Raw genomic sequence first — 18,193 nt, 5'->3', positions numbered from 1 at the left:
AATTGGGCCCAAAGTGTCAATATTTTGTGTGGCCACCATCATTTTTCAGCACTGCCTTTAACCCTCTTGGGCATGGAGTTCACCAGAGCTTCACAGGTTGCCACTGGAGTCCTCTTCCTCTCCTCCATGACGACATCACGGAGCTGGTGGATGTTAGAGACCTTGCACTCCTCCACCTTCCGTTTGAGGATGCCCCACAGATGCTCAATAGGGTTTAGGTCTGGAGACATGCTTGGCCAGTCCATCACCTTTACCCTCAGATTCTTTAGCAAGGCAGTGGTCGTCTTGGAGGTGTGTTTGGGGTCGTTATCATGTTGGAATACTGCCCTGCGGACCAGTCTCCGAAGGGAGGGGATCATGCTCTGCTTCAGTATGTCACAGTACATGTTGGCATTCATGGTTCCCTCAATGAACTGTAGCTCCCCAGTGCCGGCAGCACTCATGCAGCCCCAGACCATGACACTCCCACCACCATGCTTGACTGTAGGCAAGACACACTTGTCTTTGTACTCCTCACCTGGTCGCCGCCACACACACTTGTCTTTGTACTCCTCACCTGGTTGCCGCCACACACGCTTGACACCGTCTGAACCAAATAAGTTTATCTTGGTCTCATCAGACCACAGGACATGGTTCCAGTAATCCATGTCCTTAGTCTGCTTGTCTTCAGCAAACTGTTTGCGGGCTTTCTTGTAGCATCATCTTTAGAAGAGGCTTCCTTCTGGGACGACAGCCATGCAGACCAATTTGATACAGTGTACGGCGTATGGTCTGAGCATTGACAGGCTGACCCCCCCACCCCTTCAACCTCTGCAGCAATGCTGGCAGCACTCATACGTCTATTTCCCAAAGACAACCTCTGGATATGACGCTGGGTCAGTCACAGTGGTCAGGTATTCTGCCACTGTGTACTCTCTGTGTAGGCCCAAATAGCATTCTAGTTTGCTTAGTTAATTCTTTCCAATGTGTCAAATAATTATCTTTTTGCTTTCTCATGATTTGGTTGGGTCTAATGGTGTTGCTGTCCTGGGGCTCTGTGGGGTCTGTTTGTGTTTGTGTTTGTGAACAGAGCGGGGGGGGGGGGGGGGGGCATAGGGCTTTGATCTAAAGTAGTGCACTACTTTTGACCACTGCCCATAGGGCTCTGATCTAAAGTAGTGCACTACTTTTGACCACTGCCCATAGGGCTCTGATCTAAAGTAGTGCACTACTTTTGACCACTGCCCATAGGGCTTGGATCTAAAGTAGTGCACTACTTTTGACCACTGCCCATAGGGCTCTGATCTAAAGTAGTGCACTACTTTTGACCACTGCCCATAGGGCTCGGATCTAAAGTAGTGCACTACTTTTGACCACTGCTCATAGGGCTCGGATCTAAAGTAGTGCACTAGTTTTGACCACTGCCCATAGGGCTCTGATCTAAAGTAGAGCACTAGTTTTGACCACTGCCCATAGGGCTCTGATCTGAAGTAGTGCACGAAATAGGGAAATATATTCAATTTGGGACACCGCCAGTGTGTCAGACTTCAGTGAATCCCAGGGGATTAAGACACAGTGAGTGGATAACGAGAGGATGATCGTGAGGCAGAAGTTGTCTGTTAAACTGGAAGCCCATGGAAGAAGTTGGGGGAACGTCTGAAACATTACAGATTCGCACTGCAGATATGTAGAACTGATTTCCCCCCGACTGAGCCGACATGTACAGCGGTTACCGTGACTGCGGTCTCCGGCTAAGGCGAGAACATTGCCTTCACATTTCAATCACTGAACTTCCGCTAAATGTATTGAATAGAGCCTGGGTGTCAGTGTGTTGCTGTCGTCAGGTAGAGTAGGTGCTGTTGCTAAGCTAAAGGCTAACGAGGATCCACATTAACACATCATACACATGCTTAATCAGTGTCCGGGAAACTGGCCCGGAAAGTAAGGAGAAGCAGGATGGTTAAATATGTCACAGTAGAACAGTCAGTATGGTCTCAGGGTCTATAACACCACAGTAGAACAGTCAGTATGGTCTCAGGGTCTATAACACCACAGTAGAACAGTCAGTATGGTCTCAGGGTCTATAACAGCACAGAACAGTCAGCATGGTCTCAGGGTCTATAACACCACAGTAGAACAGTCAGCATGGTCTCAGGGTCTATAACACCACAGTAGAACAGTCAGCATGGTCTCAGGGTCTATAACACCACAGTAGAACAGTCAGCATGGTCTCAGGGTCTATAACACCACAGTAGAGTAGTCAGTATGGTCTCAGGGTCTATAACACCACAGTAGAACAGTCAGCATGGTCTCAGGGTCTATAACACCACAGTAGAACAGTCAGCATGGTCTCAGGGTCTATAACACCACAGTAGAGCAGTCAGCGTGGTCTCAGGGTCTGTAACACCACAGTAGAGCTGTCAGCATGGTCTCAGGGTCTATAACACCACAGTAGAGCAGTCAGCATGGTCTCAGGGTCTATAACACCACAGTGGAACAGTCAGTATGGTCTCAGGGTCTATAACACCACAGTAGAACAGTCAGCATGGTCTCAGGGTCTATAACACCACAGTAGAACAGTCAGCATGGTCTCAGGGTCTATAACACCACAGTAGAACAGTCAGCATGGTCTCAGGGTCTATAACACCACAGTAGAACAGTCAGTATGGTCTCAGGGTCTATAACACCACAGTAGAGTAGTCAGCGTGGTCTCAGGGTCTATAACACCACAGTAGAGTAGTCAGCGTGGTCTCAGGGTCTGTATTTGCTAGAAGCAGCACGTTGGTGATGCCATCCCCTTGATAATGTCCTGTACAGTGAGTCAGTCATGGGCATTTAGCACCTCTACTCCAGAATGCTGCTAATGGTACGCTGGCCTTTACACACCTGGCTGTACACTCACCAAACTGCCTATAGTCTATAGACTCATCTGTCCAATGAATGTTGTCAGTTCTGCCATAGTAATTTACTCTCCATTCAGCTTTCCCATTGTAATTTACTCTCCATTCAGCTTTCTCATAGTAATTTACTCTCCATTCAGCTTTTTCATATTAATTTACTCTCCATTCAGCTTTCCCATAGTAATAATATAATCTCTTTCTCTCTCAATTTTAAATTCAATGGGCTATATTGGCATGGGAAACATATGTTTATTCCTTTGGATTAATAAACATTGTGAGACTCCAACCATCTGCCTCCTGTGCCTGCATTTGGGTCTCGGCTTGTGCCTTGATAGTTAGGTTATTGAAGACAGAGACAGTCAAGAGGTGTAGTCTTGTTGACTCATCAGGGAAACTTGTGTTGATTCAACACACTAAACACACCGTGATTCAACACACTAAACACACCGTGATTCAACACACTAAACACACCGTGATTCAACACACTAAACACACCGTGATTCAACACACTAAACACACCGTGATTCAACACACTAAACACACCGTGATTCAACACACTAAACACACCGTGATTCAACACACTAAACACACCGTGATTCAACACACTAAACACACCGTGATTCAACACACTAAACACACCGTGATTCAACACACTAAACACACCGTGATTCAACACACTAAACACACCGTGATTCAACACACTAAACACACCGTGATTCAACACACTAAACACACCGTGATTCAACACACTAAACACACCGTGATTCAACACACTAAACACACCGTGATTCAACACACTAAACACACCGTGATTCAACACACTAAACACACCGTGATTCAACACACTAAACACACCGTGATTCAACACACTAAACACACCGTGATTCAACACACTAAACACACCGTGATTCAACACACTAAACGCACCGTGATTCAACACACTAAACGCACCGTGATTCAACACACTAAACACACCGTGATTCAACACACTAAACACACCGTGATTCAACACGCTTAACACACCGTGATTCAACACACTAAACAGACCGTGATTCAACACACTAAACACACCGTGATTCAACACACTAAACACACCGTGATTCAACACACTAAACACACCGTGATTCAACACGCTTAACACACCGTGATTCAACACACTAAACACACCGTGATTCAACACACTAAACACACCGTGATTCAACACACTAAACACACCGTGATTCAACACACTAAACACACCGTGATTCAACACACTAAACACACCGTGATTCAACACACTAAACACACCGTGATTCAACACACTAAACACACCGTGATTCAACACACTAAACACACCGTGATTCAACACACTAAACACACCGTGATTCAACACACTAAACACACCGTGATTCAACACACTAAACACACTGTGATTCAACACATTATTCCGCTTAACACCTTGGCACCCTGTTCCCCATGTACAGTAGTGCACTACTTTAGATCAGAGCCCAATGACACCCTGTTCCCCATGTACAGTAGTGCACTACTTTAGATCAGGGCCCAATGACACCCTATTCCCCATGTACAGTAGTGCACTACTTTAGATCAGGGCCCAATGACACCCTATTCCCCATGTACAGTAGTGCACTACTTTAGATCAGGGCCCAATGACACCCTGTTCCCCATGTACAGTAGTGCACTACTTTAGATCAGGGCCCAATGACACCCTGTTCCCCATGTACAGTAGTGCACTACTTTAGATCAGGGCCCAATGACACCCTGTTCCCCATGTACAGTAGTGCACTACTTTAGATCAGGGCCCAATGACACCCTGTTCCCCATGTACAGTAGTGCACTACTTTAGATCAGGGCCCAATGACACCCTGTTCCCCATGTACAGTAGTGCACTACTTTAGATCAGGGCCCAATGACACCCTGTTCCCCATGTACAGTAGTGCACTACTTTAGATCAGGGCCCAATGACACCCTGTTCCCTATGAGTGCACTACTTTAAATCAGGGCCCAATGACACCCTGTTCCCTATGTAGTGCACTACTTTAAATCAGGGCCCAATGACACCCTGTTCCCTATGTAGTGCACTACTTTAAATCAGGGCCCAATGACACCCTGTTCCCTATGTAGTGCACTACTTTAAATCAGGGCCCAATCACATCCTGTTCCCTATGTAGTGCACTACTTTAAATCAGGGCCCAATGACACCCTGTTCCCTATGTAGTGCACTACTCTTAACCAAGGCTTATAGGGAGTAGGGTGCCAATTAGGACGCAAACATTGTTTTCCTGCACTATCGTTGAGGGTTGAGAGGTGAGGAAAGCAAACAGTGGATCCCAAAATTGTTTACCCAATTTAAAGCTTCCCTGATTGTTGTCGTGTGTCTTGTGAGCCACAACGTAAGCAAAACCATGGGGTCTGATGTGTGGTCTTCAGTGGCCCAAGGTTGTGGGTTCACTCCCAGCAGGGATCGCATACCCAGACGTATAACTAACTTATTATGTGTCTACACAGGATGTCACGAACCAGGAAGGATTTATCATCGGATGGGTGCTCATCTACCACTTTGGGGAACATTGGTTGTTGTCTCCGTGATTAAAAAGGCCGACCAGGAGAAGGTCTATGGGCCACAGAGGAAACTGTAGTGAAGTTCAACCCTGAGCTGGAGACTTGGGCTTAAAGACATCTTGACATCATTATCACTACTGTATTTACTGGTTGGGTTTGGAGTTACTGCTGCTATACAGTCTGCTGGTAGACAGTCTGCTGGTATACAGTCTGCTGGTAGACAGTCTGCTGGTATACAGTCTGCTGGTAGACAGTCTGCTGGTAGACAGTCTGCTGGTAGACAGTCTGCTGGTATACAGTCTGCTGGTAGACAGTCTGCTGGTATACAGTCTGCTGGTATACAGTCTGCTGGTAGACAGTCTGCTGGTAGACAGTCTGCTGGTAGACAGTCTGCTGGTATACAGTCTGCTGGTAGACAGTCTGCTGGTATACAGTCTGCTGGTAGACAGTCTGCTGGTATACAGTCTGCTGGTAGACAGTCTGCTGGTAGACAGTCTGCTGGTAGACAGTCTGCTGGTAGACAGTCTGCTGGTATACAGTCTGCTGGTAGACAGTCTGCTGGTATACAGTCTGCTGGTAGACAGTCTGCTGGTAGACAGTCTGCTGGTATACAGTCTGCTGGTAGACAGTCTGCTGGTATACAGTCTGCTGGTATACAGTCTGCTGGTAGACAGTCTGCTGGTATACAGTCTGCTGGTAGACAGTCTGCTGTGCTGGTAGACAGTCTGCTGGTATACAGTCTGCTGGTAGACAGTCTGCTGGTATACAGTCTGCTGGTAGACAGTCTGCTGGTATACAGTCTGCTGGTCTGCTGGTATACAGTCTGCTGGTATACAGTCTGCTGGTAGACAGTCTGCTGGTAGACAGTCTGCTGGTAGACAGTCTGCTGGTATACAGTCTGCTGGTAGACAGTCTGCTGGTATACAGTCTTCTGGTATACAGTCTTCTGGTAGACAGTCTGCTGGTAGACAGTCTTCTGGTATACAGTCTGCTGGTAGACAGTCTGCTGGTATACAGTCTGCTGGTAGACAGTCTGCTGGTATACAGTCTGCTGGTCTGCTGGTATACAGTCTGCTGGTATACAGTCTGCTGGTAGACAGTCTGCTGGTAGACAGTCTGCTGGTAGACAGTCTGCTGGTATACAGTCTGCTGGTATACAGTCTTCTGGTATACAGTCTGCTGGTAGATAGTCTGCTGGTAGACAGTCTGCTGGTAGACAGTCTGCTGTGCTGGTAGACAGTCTGCTGGTATACAGTCTGCTGTCTGGGCTCTGGAGAAGGAGAAGGAGAGAAGGGGGAGGGAGAGAGAGAGAGAGAGAGAGAGAAGGGGGAGGGAGAGAGTGAGAGGAAGATAGACACATACCCTACCTCCCTACCTCTCTCTCTCTCTCTCTCTCTCTCTCTCTCTCTCTCTCTCTCTCTCTATCCCTACCTCTCTCTCTCTCTATCCCTACCCCTCTCTCTCTCTCTCTCTCTCTCTCTCTATCCATCTCTATCCCTACCTCTCTCTCTCTATCCCTGCCTCTCTCTCTCTCCACCCATCTCTATCCTTACATCTCACTCTCTCTCCCTCTATCTAAATCCCCACCTCTCTCTCCCTCCCATCTATATCCCTACCTCTCTCTCTCCCTCCATCTATATCCCTACCTCTCTCTCTCCCTCCATCTATATCCCTACCTCTCTCTCCCTCCATCTATATCCCTACCTCTCCCTCTCCCTCCATCTATATCCCTACCTCTCTCTCTCCCCCCATCTATATCCCTACCTCTCTCTCCCCTCCATCTATATCCCTAACTCTCTCTCTCCCTCCATCTATATCCCTACCTCTCTCCCCATCTATCTATATCCCTACCTCTCTCTCTCCCTCCATCTATATCCCTACCTCTCTCTCTCCCTCTATCTATATCCCTACCTCTCTCTCTCCCTCCATCTATATCCCTACCTCTCTCTCCCCTCCATCTATATCCCTACCTCTCTCTCCCCTCCATCTATATCCCCACCTCTCTCTCTCTCCCTCCATCTATATCCCTACCTCTCTCTCTCCCTCCATCTATATCCCTACCTCTCTCTCCCCTCCATCTATATCCCCACCTCTCTCTCTCCCTCCATCTATATCCCTACCTCTCTCTCTCCCTCCATCTATATCCCTACCTCTCTCTCTCCCTCCATCTATATCCCTACCTCTCCCTCTCCCTCCATCTATATCCCTACCTCTCTCTCTCCCCGATCTATATCCCTACCTCTCTCTCTCCCTCCATCTATATCCCTACCTCTCTCTCTCCCTCCATCTATATCCCTACTCTCTCTCCCTCCATCTATATCCCTACCTCTCTCTCTCCCTCCATCTATATCCCTACCTCTCTCTCTCCCTACCTCTCTCCATCTCTGACCCTGTAAAACAACAGCTATCATACTACTATGACTGACCCTGTAAAACAACACCTATCATACTACTATGACTGACCCTGTAAAACAACACCTATCATACTACTATGACTGACCCTGTAAAACAACACCTATCATACTACTATGACTGACCCTGTAAAACAACACCTATCATACTACTATGACTGACCCTGTAAAACAACACCTATCATACTACTATGACTGACCCTGTAAAACAACACCTATCATACTACTATGACTGACCCTGTAAAACAACACCTATCATACTACTATGACTGACCCTGTAAAACAACACCTATCATACTACTATGACTGACCCTGTAAAACAACACCTATCATACTACTATGACTGACCCAGTAAAACAACACATTACACTGCACCTATCAAAACATCTGTTTTGTATTGACCCAATGCTTCCATTTGTTTGTCATGTTTGTCTCTCTCTCTCTCAGGACTTGAACCTGACTTGGTGCACCCCCCACCTAGACCTGACCCAATGCTGCCATTTGTCTGTTACGTATTCTAACACTCTCCTCTCCCCCCATCCCTCCTTCTCTCTTTCAGGACTGGAACCTGACCTGGTACACCCCCCCCCCCCCCCCCCCCCCCAGACCTGACCCAATGCTGCCATTTGTCTGTTACGTATTCTAACACTCTCCTCTCCCCCCATCCCTCCTTCTCTCTTTCAGGACTGGAACCTGACCTGGTACACCCCTCATCCAGACCTGACCCAATGCTGCCATTTGTCTGCTACATATTCTAACACTCTCCTCTCCCTCCATCCATCCCCCATCCCTCCTTCTCTCTCTCAGGACTGGAACCTGACCTGGTACACCCCTCATCCAGACCTGTCCCAATGTTTCCAGCATACGGTCCTGGTGTGGTTCCCCTGTATGTACCTGTGGTCCTGCGGTCCTCTCTACCTGGTCTACCTCTGGTTCACTGGCCAGGGAGGCATCTCTCTGACCAGCCTCTGCTGTGCCAAAACTGTGAGTCTCTGTGACACACACACAGAAACAGACAGACAGACAGACAGACAGACAGACAGACAGACAGACAGACAGACAGACAGACAGACAGACAGACAGACAGACAATACCAACTCAAATGAAAGACTGATCAGTTAGTTTCACTGGTCTTCAGGAGAAGTAGGAAGTCCTTTCTCCTGTATAGATTCAGAAGGAATCCAAAATAATACAAATTCATTACTAACAACTGACAGAACACATTACATCTATATCCTGCTACCATCTGACATATTACATCTATATCCTGTTACCATCTGACATATTACATCTATATCCTGTTACCATCTGACATATTACATCTATATCCTGCTACCATCTAACATATTACATCTATATCCTGCTACCATCTGACATATTACATCTATATCCTGTTACCATCTAACATATTACATCTATATCCTGTTACCATCTAACAGAACTGTACATCTATATCCTGCTACCATCTAACAGGACATTACATCTATATCCTGCTACCATCTAACATATTACATCTATATCCTGCTACCATCTGACATATTTCATCTATATCCTGTTACCATCTGACATATTACATCTATATCCTGCTACCATCTAACATATTACATCTATATCCTGTTACCATCTGACACATTACATCTATATCCTGCTACCATCTAACATATTACATCTATATCCTGCTACCAACTGACACATTACATCTATATCCTGCTACCAACTGACACATTACATCTATATCCTGCTACCATCTAACATATTACATCTATATCCTGCTACCATCTGACATATTACATCTATATCCTGTTACCATCTAACATATTACATCTATATCCTGTTACCATCTAACATATTACATCTATATCCTGTTACCATCTAACATATTACATCTATATCCTGTTACCATCTAACATATTACATCTATATCCTGTTACCATCTAACATATTACATCTATATCCTGTTACCATCTAACATATTACATCTATATCCTGCTACCATCTAACAGGACATTACATCTATATCCTGCTACCATCTAACAGGACATTACATCTATATCCTGCTACCATCTAACATATTACATCTATATCCTGCTACCATCTGACATATTACATCTATATCCTGCTACCATCTAACAGGACATTACATCTATATCCTGCTACCATCTAACAGGACATTACATCTATATCCTGCTACCATCTAACAGGACATTACATCTATATCCTGCTACCATCTGACAAAACATTACATCTATATCCTGCTACCATCTAACATATTACATCTATATCCTGCTACCATCTAACATATTACATCTATATCCTGCTACCATCTAACAGAACTGTACATCTATATCCTGCTACCATCTAACAGAACAGTACATCTACATACTGATCAGGATATTTATTGTAATTGTGTAATTGTGTTTGTCCCCCTCATTGTTTGTATTTAAACTAACTCCTGTCTCCTCTCTGTAGGTGCTGGGTCTGTGTTTACACTAACTCCTGTCTCCTCTCTGTAGGTGTTGGGTCTGTGTTTACACTAACTCCTGTCTCCTCTCTGTAGGTGCTGGGTCTGTGTTTAAACTAACTCCTGTCTCCTCTCTGTAGGTGTTGGGTCTGTGTTTAAACCAACTCCTCTCCCCTCTCTGTAGGTGCTGGGTCTGTGTTTAAACTAACTCCTGTCTCCTCTCTGTAGGTGCTGGGTCTGTGTTTAAACTAACTCCTGTCTCCTCTCTCTGTAGGTGCTGTGTTTAAACTAACTCCTGTCTCCTCTCTGTAGGTGTTGGGTCTGTGTTTAAACCAACTCCTCTCCCCTCTCTGTAGGTGCTGGGTCTGTGTTTAAACTAACTCCTGTCTCCCCTCTCTGTAGGTGCTGTGTTTAAACTAACTCCTGTCTCCTCTCTGTAGGTGTTGGGTCTGTGTTTAAACCAACTCCTCTCCCCTCTCTGTAGGTGCTGGGTCTGTGTTTAAACTAACTCCTGTCTCCCCTCTCTGTAGGTGCTGGGTCTGTGTTTAAACTAACTCCTGTCTCCCCTCTCTGTAGGTGTTGGGTCTGTGTTTAAACTATCTCCTGTCTCCCCTCTGTAGGTGCTGGGTCTGTGTTTAAACTAACTCCTCTCCCCTCTCTGTAGGTGCTGGGTCTGTGTTTAAACTAACTCCTGTCTCCTCTCTGTAGGTGCTGGGTCTGTGTTTAAACTAACTCCTGTCTCCTCTCTGTAGGTGCTGGGTCTGTGTTTAAACTAACTCCTGTCTCCTCTCTCTGTAGGTGCTGGGTCTGTGTTTAAACTAACTCCTGTCTCCTCTCTGTAGGTGCTGGGTCTGTGTTTAAACTAACTCCTGTCTCCTCTCTGTAGGTGCTGAGTCTGTGTTTAAACTAACTCCTGTCTCCTCTCTGTAGGTGCTGGGTCTGTGTTTAAACTAACTCCTGTCTCCTCTCTGTAGGTGCTGGGTCTGTGTTTAAACTATCTCCTGTCTCCTCTCTGTAGGTGCTGGGTCTGTGTTTGGTATCCTTTGGCTTCCTAGAGGTGTTCTACGTGCTGGTGGAGAGGAGTGCAGAGATACACCAACACATGGTCTTCCTGCTTAGCCCCGTTATACGCAGCCTTACTATGGTAAGAAGAGGGAGGGAGGGAGGGAGGGAGGGAGGGAGGGAGGGAGGGAGGGAGGGAGGGAGGGAGGGAGGGAGGGAGGGAGGGAGGGAGGGAGGGAGGGAGGGAGGGAGGGGTGCAGAGATACACCAACACATGGTATTTGATGAGAGTGAGTGAAGAGAGAGAGAGATAAAGGTACGTATGTAAAGGTACGTATGAGAGAAGAAGAGAGTGAGATAAAGTTATGCAGAGAGAAGAAGAGAGTGAGATAAAGTTATGTAGAGAGAAGAAGAGTGAGAAAGTTATGTAGAGGGAAGAGTGAGATAAAGTTATGTAGAGAGAGAAGAGAGAGAGAGATAAAGTTATGTAGAGAGAGAAGAAGAGAGAGAGAGCTAGAAGGAGAGCTCCCCCAGAATAACTTACCTACTGAACCCTGACACACATACTGAACTAGGACCACCCTGACAAACTGAACCCTGAGCCGGAGCCAAGTGCCTCAGGGACAAGGTCCCATCAGTTAGGGAAACAGACACAGACAGACAACACAAACTGTGAATTATCCAAAGCTGTGGTTGGTGCTGTAGACAACATGTTACAGTTCAGGAGCTTTATAACCACACACACACACACACACACACACACACACACACACACACACACACACACACACACACACACACACACACACACACACACACACACACACGCACACGCACACGCACACGCACACGCACACGTGGGTCTGTGTTTGGTATCCTTTGGCTTCCTAGAGGTGTTCTACGTGCTGGTGGAGAGGAGTGCAGAGATACACCAACACATGGTCTTCCTGCTTAGCCCCGTTATACGCAGCCTTACTATGGTAAGAAGAGGGAGGGAGGGAGGGAGGGAGGGGTGCAGAGATACACCAACACATGGTATTTGATGAGAGTGAGTGAAGAGAGAGAGAGATAAACGTACGTATGTAGAGAGACAGAGAGAAGCAGGGAGATAGAGAGAGAGATAAAGTTATGTAGAGAGAGAAGAGAGACAGAGATGAAGGAAGTCAGGGAGAGAGAGAAGAGAGAGAGATAAAGTTATGTAGAGAGAGAAGAAGAGAGAGAGAGATGAAGGTAGTCAGGGAGAGAGAAGAGAGAGTGAGATAAAGTTATGTAGAGAGACAGAGAGAAGCAGGGAGATAGAGAGAGAGATGAAGTTATGTAGAGAGAGAAGAGAGAGAGAAAGTTATGCAGAGAGAAGAAGAGAGTGAGATAAAGTTATGTAGAGAGAAGAAGAGAGTGAGATAAAGTTATGCAGAGAGAAGAAGAGAGTGAGATAAAGTTATGTAGAGAGAAGAAGAGTGAGAAAGTTATGTAGAGAGAGAAGAGAGAGAGATAAAGTTATGTAGAGAGAGAAGAAGAGAGAGAGATAAAGTTATGTAGAGAGAGAAGAGAGAGATACAGTTATGTAGAGAGAGAAAAGAGAGAGAGATAAAGTTATGTAGAGAGAGAAGAGAGAGAGATAAAGTTATGTAGAGAGAGAAGAAGAGAGTGAGATAAAGTTATGTAGAGAGAAGAAGAGTGAGAAAGTTATGTAGAGAGAAGAGTGAGATAAAGTTATGTAGAGAGAAGAGTGAGATAAAGTTATGTAGAGAGAAGAGTGAGATAAAGTTATGTAGAGAGAGAAGAGAGAGAGATAACGTTATGTAGAGAGAGAAGAAGAGAGAGAGATAAAGTTATGTAGAGAGAGAAGAAGAGAGTGAGATAAAGTTATGCAGAGAGAAGAAGAGAGTGAGATAAAGTTATGCAGAGAGAAGAAGAGTGAGAAAGTTATGTAGAGAGAAGAGTGAGATAAAGTTATGTAGAGAGAGAAGAAGAGAGTGAGATAAGGTTATGCAGAGAGAAGAAGAGAGTGAGATAAAGTTATGCAGAGAGAAGAGAGTGAGAAAGTTATGTAGAGAGAAGAGTGAGATAAAGTTATGTAGAGAGAAGAAGAGAGTGAGATAAAGTTATGTAGAGAGAAAAGAGAGAGAGATAAAGTTATGTAGAGAGAGAAAAGAGAGAGAGATAAAGTTATGTAGAGAGAGAAGAGAGAGAGATAAAGTTATGTAGAGAGAGAAGAAGAGAGTGAGAAAGTTATGTAGAGAGAAGAAGAGTGAGAAAGTTATGTAGAGAGAAGAGTGAGATAAAGTTATGTAGAGAGAGAAGAAGAGAGAGATAAAGTTATGTAGAGAGAGAAGAAGAGAGTGAGATAAAGTTATGCAGAGAGAAGAAGAGAGTGAGATAAAGTTATGTAGAGAGAAGAAGAGTGAGAAAGTTATGTAGAGGGAAGAGTGAGATAAAGTTATATAGAGAGAGAAGAGAGAGAGAGATAAAGTTATGTAGAGAGAGAAGAAGAGAGAGAGAGCTAGAAGGAGAGCTCCCCCAGAATAACTTACCTACTGAACCCTGACACACATACTGAACTAGGACCACCCTGACAAACTGAACCCTGAGCCGGAGCCAAGTGCCTCAGGGACAAGGTCCCATCAGTTAGGGAAACAGACACAGACAGACAACACAAACTGTGAATTATCCAAAGCTGTGGTTGGTGCTGTAGACAACATGTTACAGTTCAGGAGCTTTATAACCACACACACACACACACACACACACACGCACACGCACACGCACACGCACACGCACACACACACACAACCACAGACACAGACACAAACACACACACGCACACACACACAACCACACAGACACACACACACACACACAGAGAGAGAGACAAGATACCAAACTGAGAGCTTTATAAATCACAGGAACACCAGATACCTAACAGAGATATTGTATGAAAGGCAGTGAAGTCATAGTAGTTAATGATATCAGTGCTGTTCAGCCTCATTAAAACCTCCTCCACCTGTGATCCTCGTGTCTTGTCACCTGTGATCTTACCAGCGGGAGCGAACAAATAAAGTAAGACCTAACCTAAAGAATACACAGTCCACCAAGTCTTCTGTTACAGATCCTTTAGCAGACACTCAGCCAGCCAACAGACTGAGGGTTATAGCTAGACCTGCATTCTCATTCTACTACAGAGAATATAGAAAATAGTTTCAGCTGTTGCTCTGACATGCTTGGAGTTCTTAATGGGTGGTGTTTGCCATTTTGGGACTATTCTATTGGACAAGGCAAACTCAATCAAGCACAGATAAAGTATTTGAAATGATTTCCAATGGTATTTGAATCCAGGTTTGGCTCTAGCACTCTGCCTTCCGAACATAAACCAATACAGCAGGGTTCCCCAACTGGCGGCCCGTGGGTGGTTTTAATTGGCCCGTGGGTGGTTTAATTGGCCCGTGGGTGGTTTTAATTGGCTCGCTGGTTTTAATTGGCCCTTGGGTGGTTTTAATAGGCCCATGGGTGGTTTTAATTGGCCCGTGGGTGGTTTTAATTGGCCCATGGGTGGTTTTAATTGGCCCGTGGGTGGTTTCAATTGGCCCGTGGGTGGTATTAATTGGCCCGTGGGTGGTTTTAATTGGCCCATGGGTGGTTTCAATTGGCCCGTGGGTGGTTTTAATTGGCTCACTGGTGGGGTTTTTTTACATTTTTTTTGGTGTGTGGAATTTTGATTGTTGGAGATAAAAGACAAAAAAACACCAGGAAATCAGCTCCAAGTCATTTTCATTCAAGAAATCTGTTCCCAAGTATTCTTACGCATAATTAGAGAGACACGCCATGATCATGTACAAGTGTAAGCAAGGTTTGAAATTATTATGTTTTAGTCAAACCCCATATCTGTTTGGGCCTCTTGTGATCAATTTGCAGTCTACAAATCAGTTTAATCTAGTTGATGATCTGGTCTGCTCAATCTCGTCTGGTCAATCTTTTATGGTCAATCTCTTCTTGCTAATCTCTTCTGGCCAATCTCTTCCGGTCCTCGTCTTCCGGTCCGTTCTTCCGGTCCTCGTCTTCCGGTCCTCGTCTTCCGGTCCTTCTCTTCCGGTCCTCGTCTTCCGGTCCTTGTCTTCCGGTCCTTTCTTCCGGTCCTCATCTTCCGGTCCGTGTCTTCCGGTCCTTGTCTTCCGGTCCTTGTCTTCCGGTCCTTGTCTTCCGGTCCTCGTCTTCCGGTCCTTGTCTTCCGGTCCTTGTCTTCCGGTCCTTGTCTTCCGGTCCTTGTCTTCCGGTCCTCGTCTTCCGGTCCTCGTCTTCCGGTCCTTTCTTCCGGTCCTCGTCTTCCGGTCCTCGTCTTCCGGTCCTTTCTTCCGGTCCTCGTCTTCCGGTCCTTTCTTCCGGTCCTCATCTTCCGGTCCGTGTCTTCCGGTCCTTGTCTTCCGGTCCTTGTCTTCCGGTCCGTGTCTTCCGGTCCTTGTCTTCCGGTCCTTGTCTTCCGGTCCTTGTCTTCCGGTCCTCGTCTTCCGGTCCTCGTCTTCCGGTCCTTTCTTCCGGTCCTTGTCTTCCGGTCCTTGTCTTCCGGTCCTCGTCTTCCGGTCCTCGTCTTCCGGTCCTTTCTTCCGGTCCTCGTCTTCCGGTCCTCGTCTTCCGGTCCTTTCTTCCGGTCCTCGTCTTCCGGTCCTTTCTTCCGGTCCTCATCTTCCGGTCCGTGTCTTCCGGTCCTTGTCTTCCGGTCCTTGTCTTCCGGTCCGTGTCTTCCGGTCCTTGTCTTCCGGTCCTTGTCTTCCGGTCCTTGTCTTCCGGTCCTCGTCTTCCGGTCCTCGTCTTCCGGTCCTTTCTTCCGGTCCTTGTCTTCCGGTCCTTGTCTTCCGGTCCTCGTCTTCCGGTCCTCGTCTTCCGGTCCTTTCTTCCGGTCCTCGTCTTCCGGTCCTCGTCTTCCGGTCCTTTCTTCCGGTCCTCGTCTTCCGGTCCTTTCTTCCGGTCCTCATCTTCCGGTCCGTGTCTTCCGGTCCTTGTCTTCCGGTCCTTGTCTTCCGGTCCGTGTCTTCCGGTCCTTGTCTTCCGGTCCTTGTCTTCCGGTCCTTGTCTTCCGGTCCTCGTCTTCCGGTCCTCGTCTTCCGGTCCTTTCTTCCGGTCCTCGTCTTCCGGTCCGTGTCTTCCGGTCCTTGTCTTCCGGTCCTTGTCTTCCGGTCCTTGTCTTCCGGTCCTTGTCTTCCGGTCCTCGTCTTCCGGTCCTCGTCTTCCGGTCCTTGTCTTCCGGTCCTTGTCTTCCGGTCCTTGTCTTCCGGTCCTCGTCTTCCGGTCCTCGTCTTCCGGTCCTTTCTTCCGGTCCTCGTCTTCCGGTCCTCGTCTTCCGGTCCTTTCTTCCGGTCCTCGTCTTCCGGTCCTTTCTTCCGGTCCTCATCTTCCGGTCCGTGTCTTCCGGTCCTTGTCTTCCGGTCCTTGTCTTCCGGTCCGTGTCTTCCGGTCCTTGTCTTCCGGTCCTTGTCTTCCGGTCCTTGTCTTCCGGTCCTCGTCTTCCGGTCCTCGTCTTCCGGTCCTTTCTTCCGGTCCTTTCTTCCGGTCCTTGTCTTCCGGTCCTTGTCTTCCGGTCCTCGTCTTCCGGTCCTCGTCTTCCGGTCCTTTCTTCCGGTCCTCGTCTTCCGGTCCTCGTCTTCAGGTCCTTTCTTCCGGTCCTTGTCTTCCGGTCCTTTCTTCCGGTCCTCATCTTCCGGTCCGTGTCTTCCGGTCCTTGTCTTCCGGTCCTTGTCTTCCGGTCCGTGTCTTCCGGTCCTTGTCTTCCGGTCCTTGTCTTCCGGTCCTTGTCTTTCGGTCCTCGTCTTCCGGTCCTCGTCTTCCGGTCCTTTCTTCCGGTCCTTGTCTTCCGGTCCTTGTCTTCCGGTCCTCGTCTTCCGGTCCTCGTCTTCCGGTCCTTTCTTCCGGTCCTCGTCTTCCGGTCCTCGTCTTCCGGTCCTTTCTTCCGGTCCTCGTCTTCCGGTCCTTTCTTCCGGTCCTCATCTTCCGGTCCGTGTCTTCCGGTCCTTGTCTTCCGGTCCTTGTCTTCCGGTCCGTGTCTTCCGGTCCTTGTCTTCCGGTCCTTGTCTTCCGGTCCTTGTCTTCCGGTCCTCGTCTTCCGGTCCTCGTCTTCCGGTCCTTTCTTCCGGTCTATCTCTTCCGGTCCTCGTCTTCCACTAAATCCCTTCTTGGTTGTTGGTGCATTGTGGGGGTCTTGGAGGTGGGGAATGGAATTAATTGTATTTTTTATGTTATTTTTCTTCCTGGGGGGCTGTGGGAGGGGTCTCGAATGGTTGAGGGACAGTTATTGGGGAACTGTGGGAGGGGTCTTGGAGGGTTCGGGTTCACGTTTTGTGGCCTGGTGGTAGATCGGTCAAAATGCCCTTGAGCAGGGCATTGACCCTGGATGCTTCTGTGTCTTGCTCTGAATGGGAATCTGTTGGATGACTGGTATGATGTAGTTATTGAATGGGAATCTGTTGGATGACTGGTATGATGTAGTTATTGAATGGGAATCTGTTGGGTGACTGGTATGATGACTGGTATGATATAGTTATTGAATGGGAATTTGTTGGATGACTGGTATGATGTAGTTATTGAATGGGAATCTGTTGGATGACTGGTATGATGACTGGTATGATGTAGTTATTGAATGGGAATCTGTTGGATGACTGGTATGATGACTGGTATGATGTAGTTATTGAATGGGAATCTGTTGGATGACTGGTATGATGTAGTTATTGAATGGGAATCTGTTGGATGACTGGTATGATGTAGTTATTGAATGGGAATCTGTTGGATGACTGGTATGATGTAGTTATTGAATGGGAATCTGTTGGATGACTGGTATGATGACTGGTATGATGTAGTTATTGAATGGGAATCTGTTGGGGGACTGGTATGATGTA

General features: G+C 46.9%; 1 protein-coding gene across 1 annotated transcript in view; it reads left to right on the top strand.

The window, feature by feature from the left end:
• The window catches only part of mrp1 (multidrug resistance protein 1), a gene marked incomplete at its 5' end in the record, with an annotated part of 91,338 nt that overhangs the window by 9,599 nt on the left and 63,546 nt on the right, over positions 1–18,193 (top strand). Inside the window, 2 exon segments of the mRNA NM_001168330.1 lie at positions 8,657–8,833; positions 11,329–11,454. Coding sequence (NP_001161802.1) covers positions 8,738–8,833; positions 11,329–11,454 — 222 coding nt within the window.

Source organism: Oncorhynchus mykiss, chromosome 13, assembly GCF_057628025.1.
Source record: "Oncorhynchus mykiss isolate SJ-2025 chromosome 13, ASM5762802v1, whole genome shotgun sequence".
NCBI classification, from domain to species: Eukaryota; Metazoa; Chordata; class Actinopteri; order Salmoniformes; family Salmonidae; genus Oncorhynchus; species Oncorhynchus mykiss.
The sequence above is the reverse complement of the archived record's forward strand: the minus strand, read 5'-3'. Positions and strand labels throughout refer to the sequence as shown.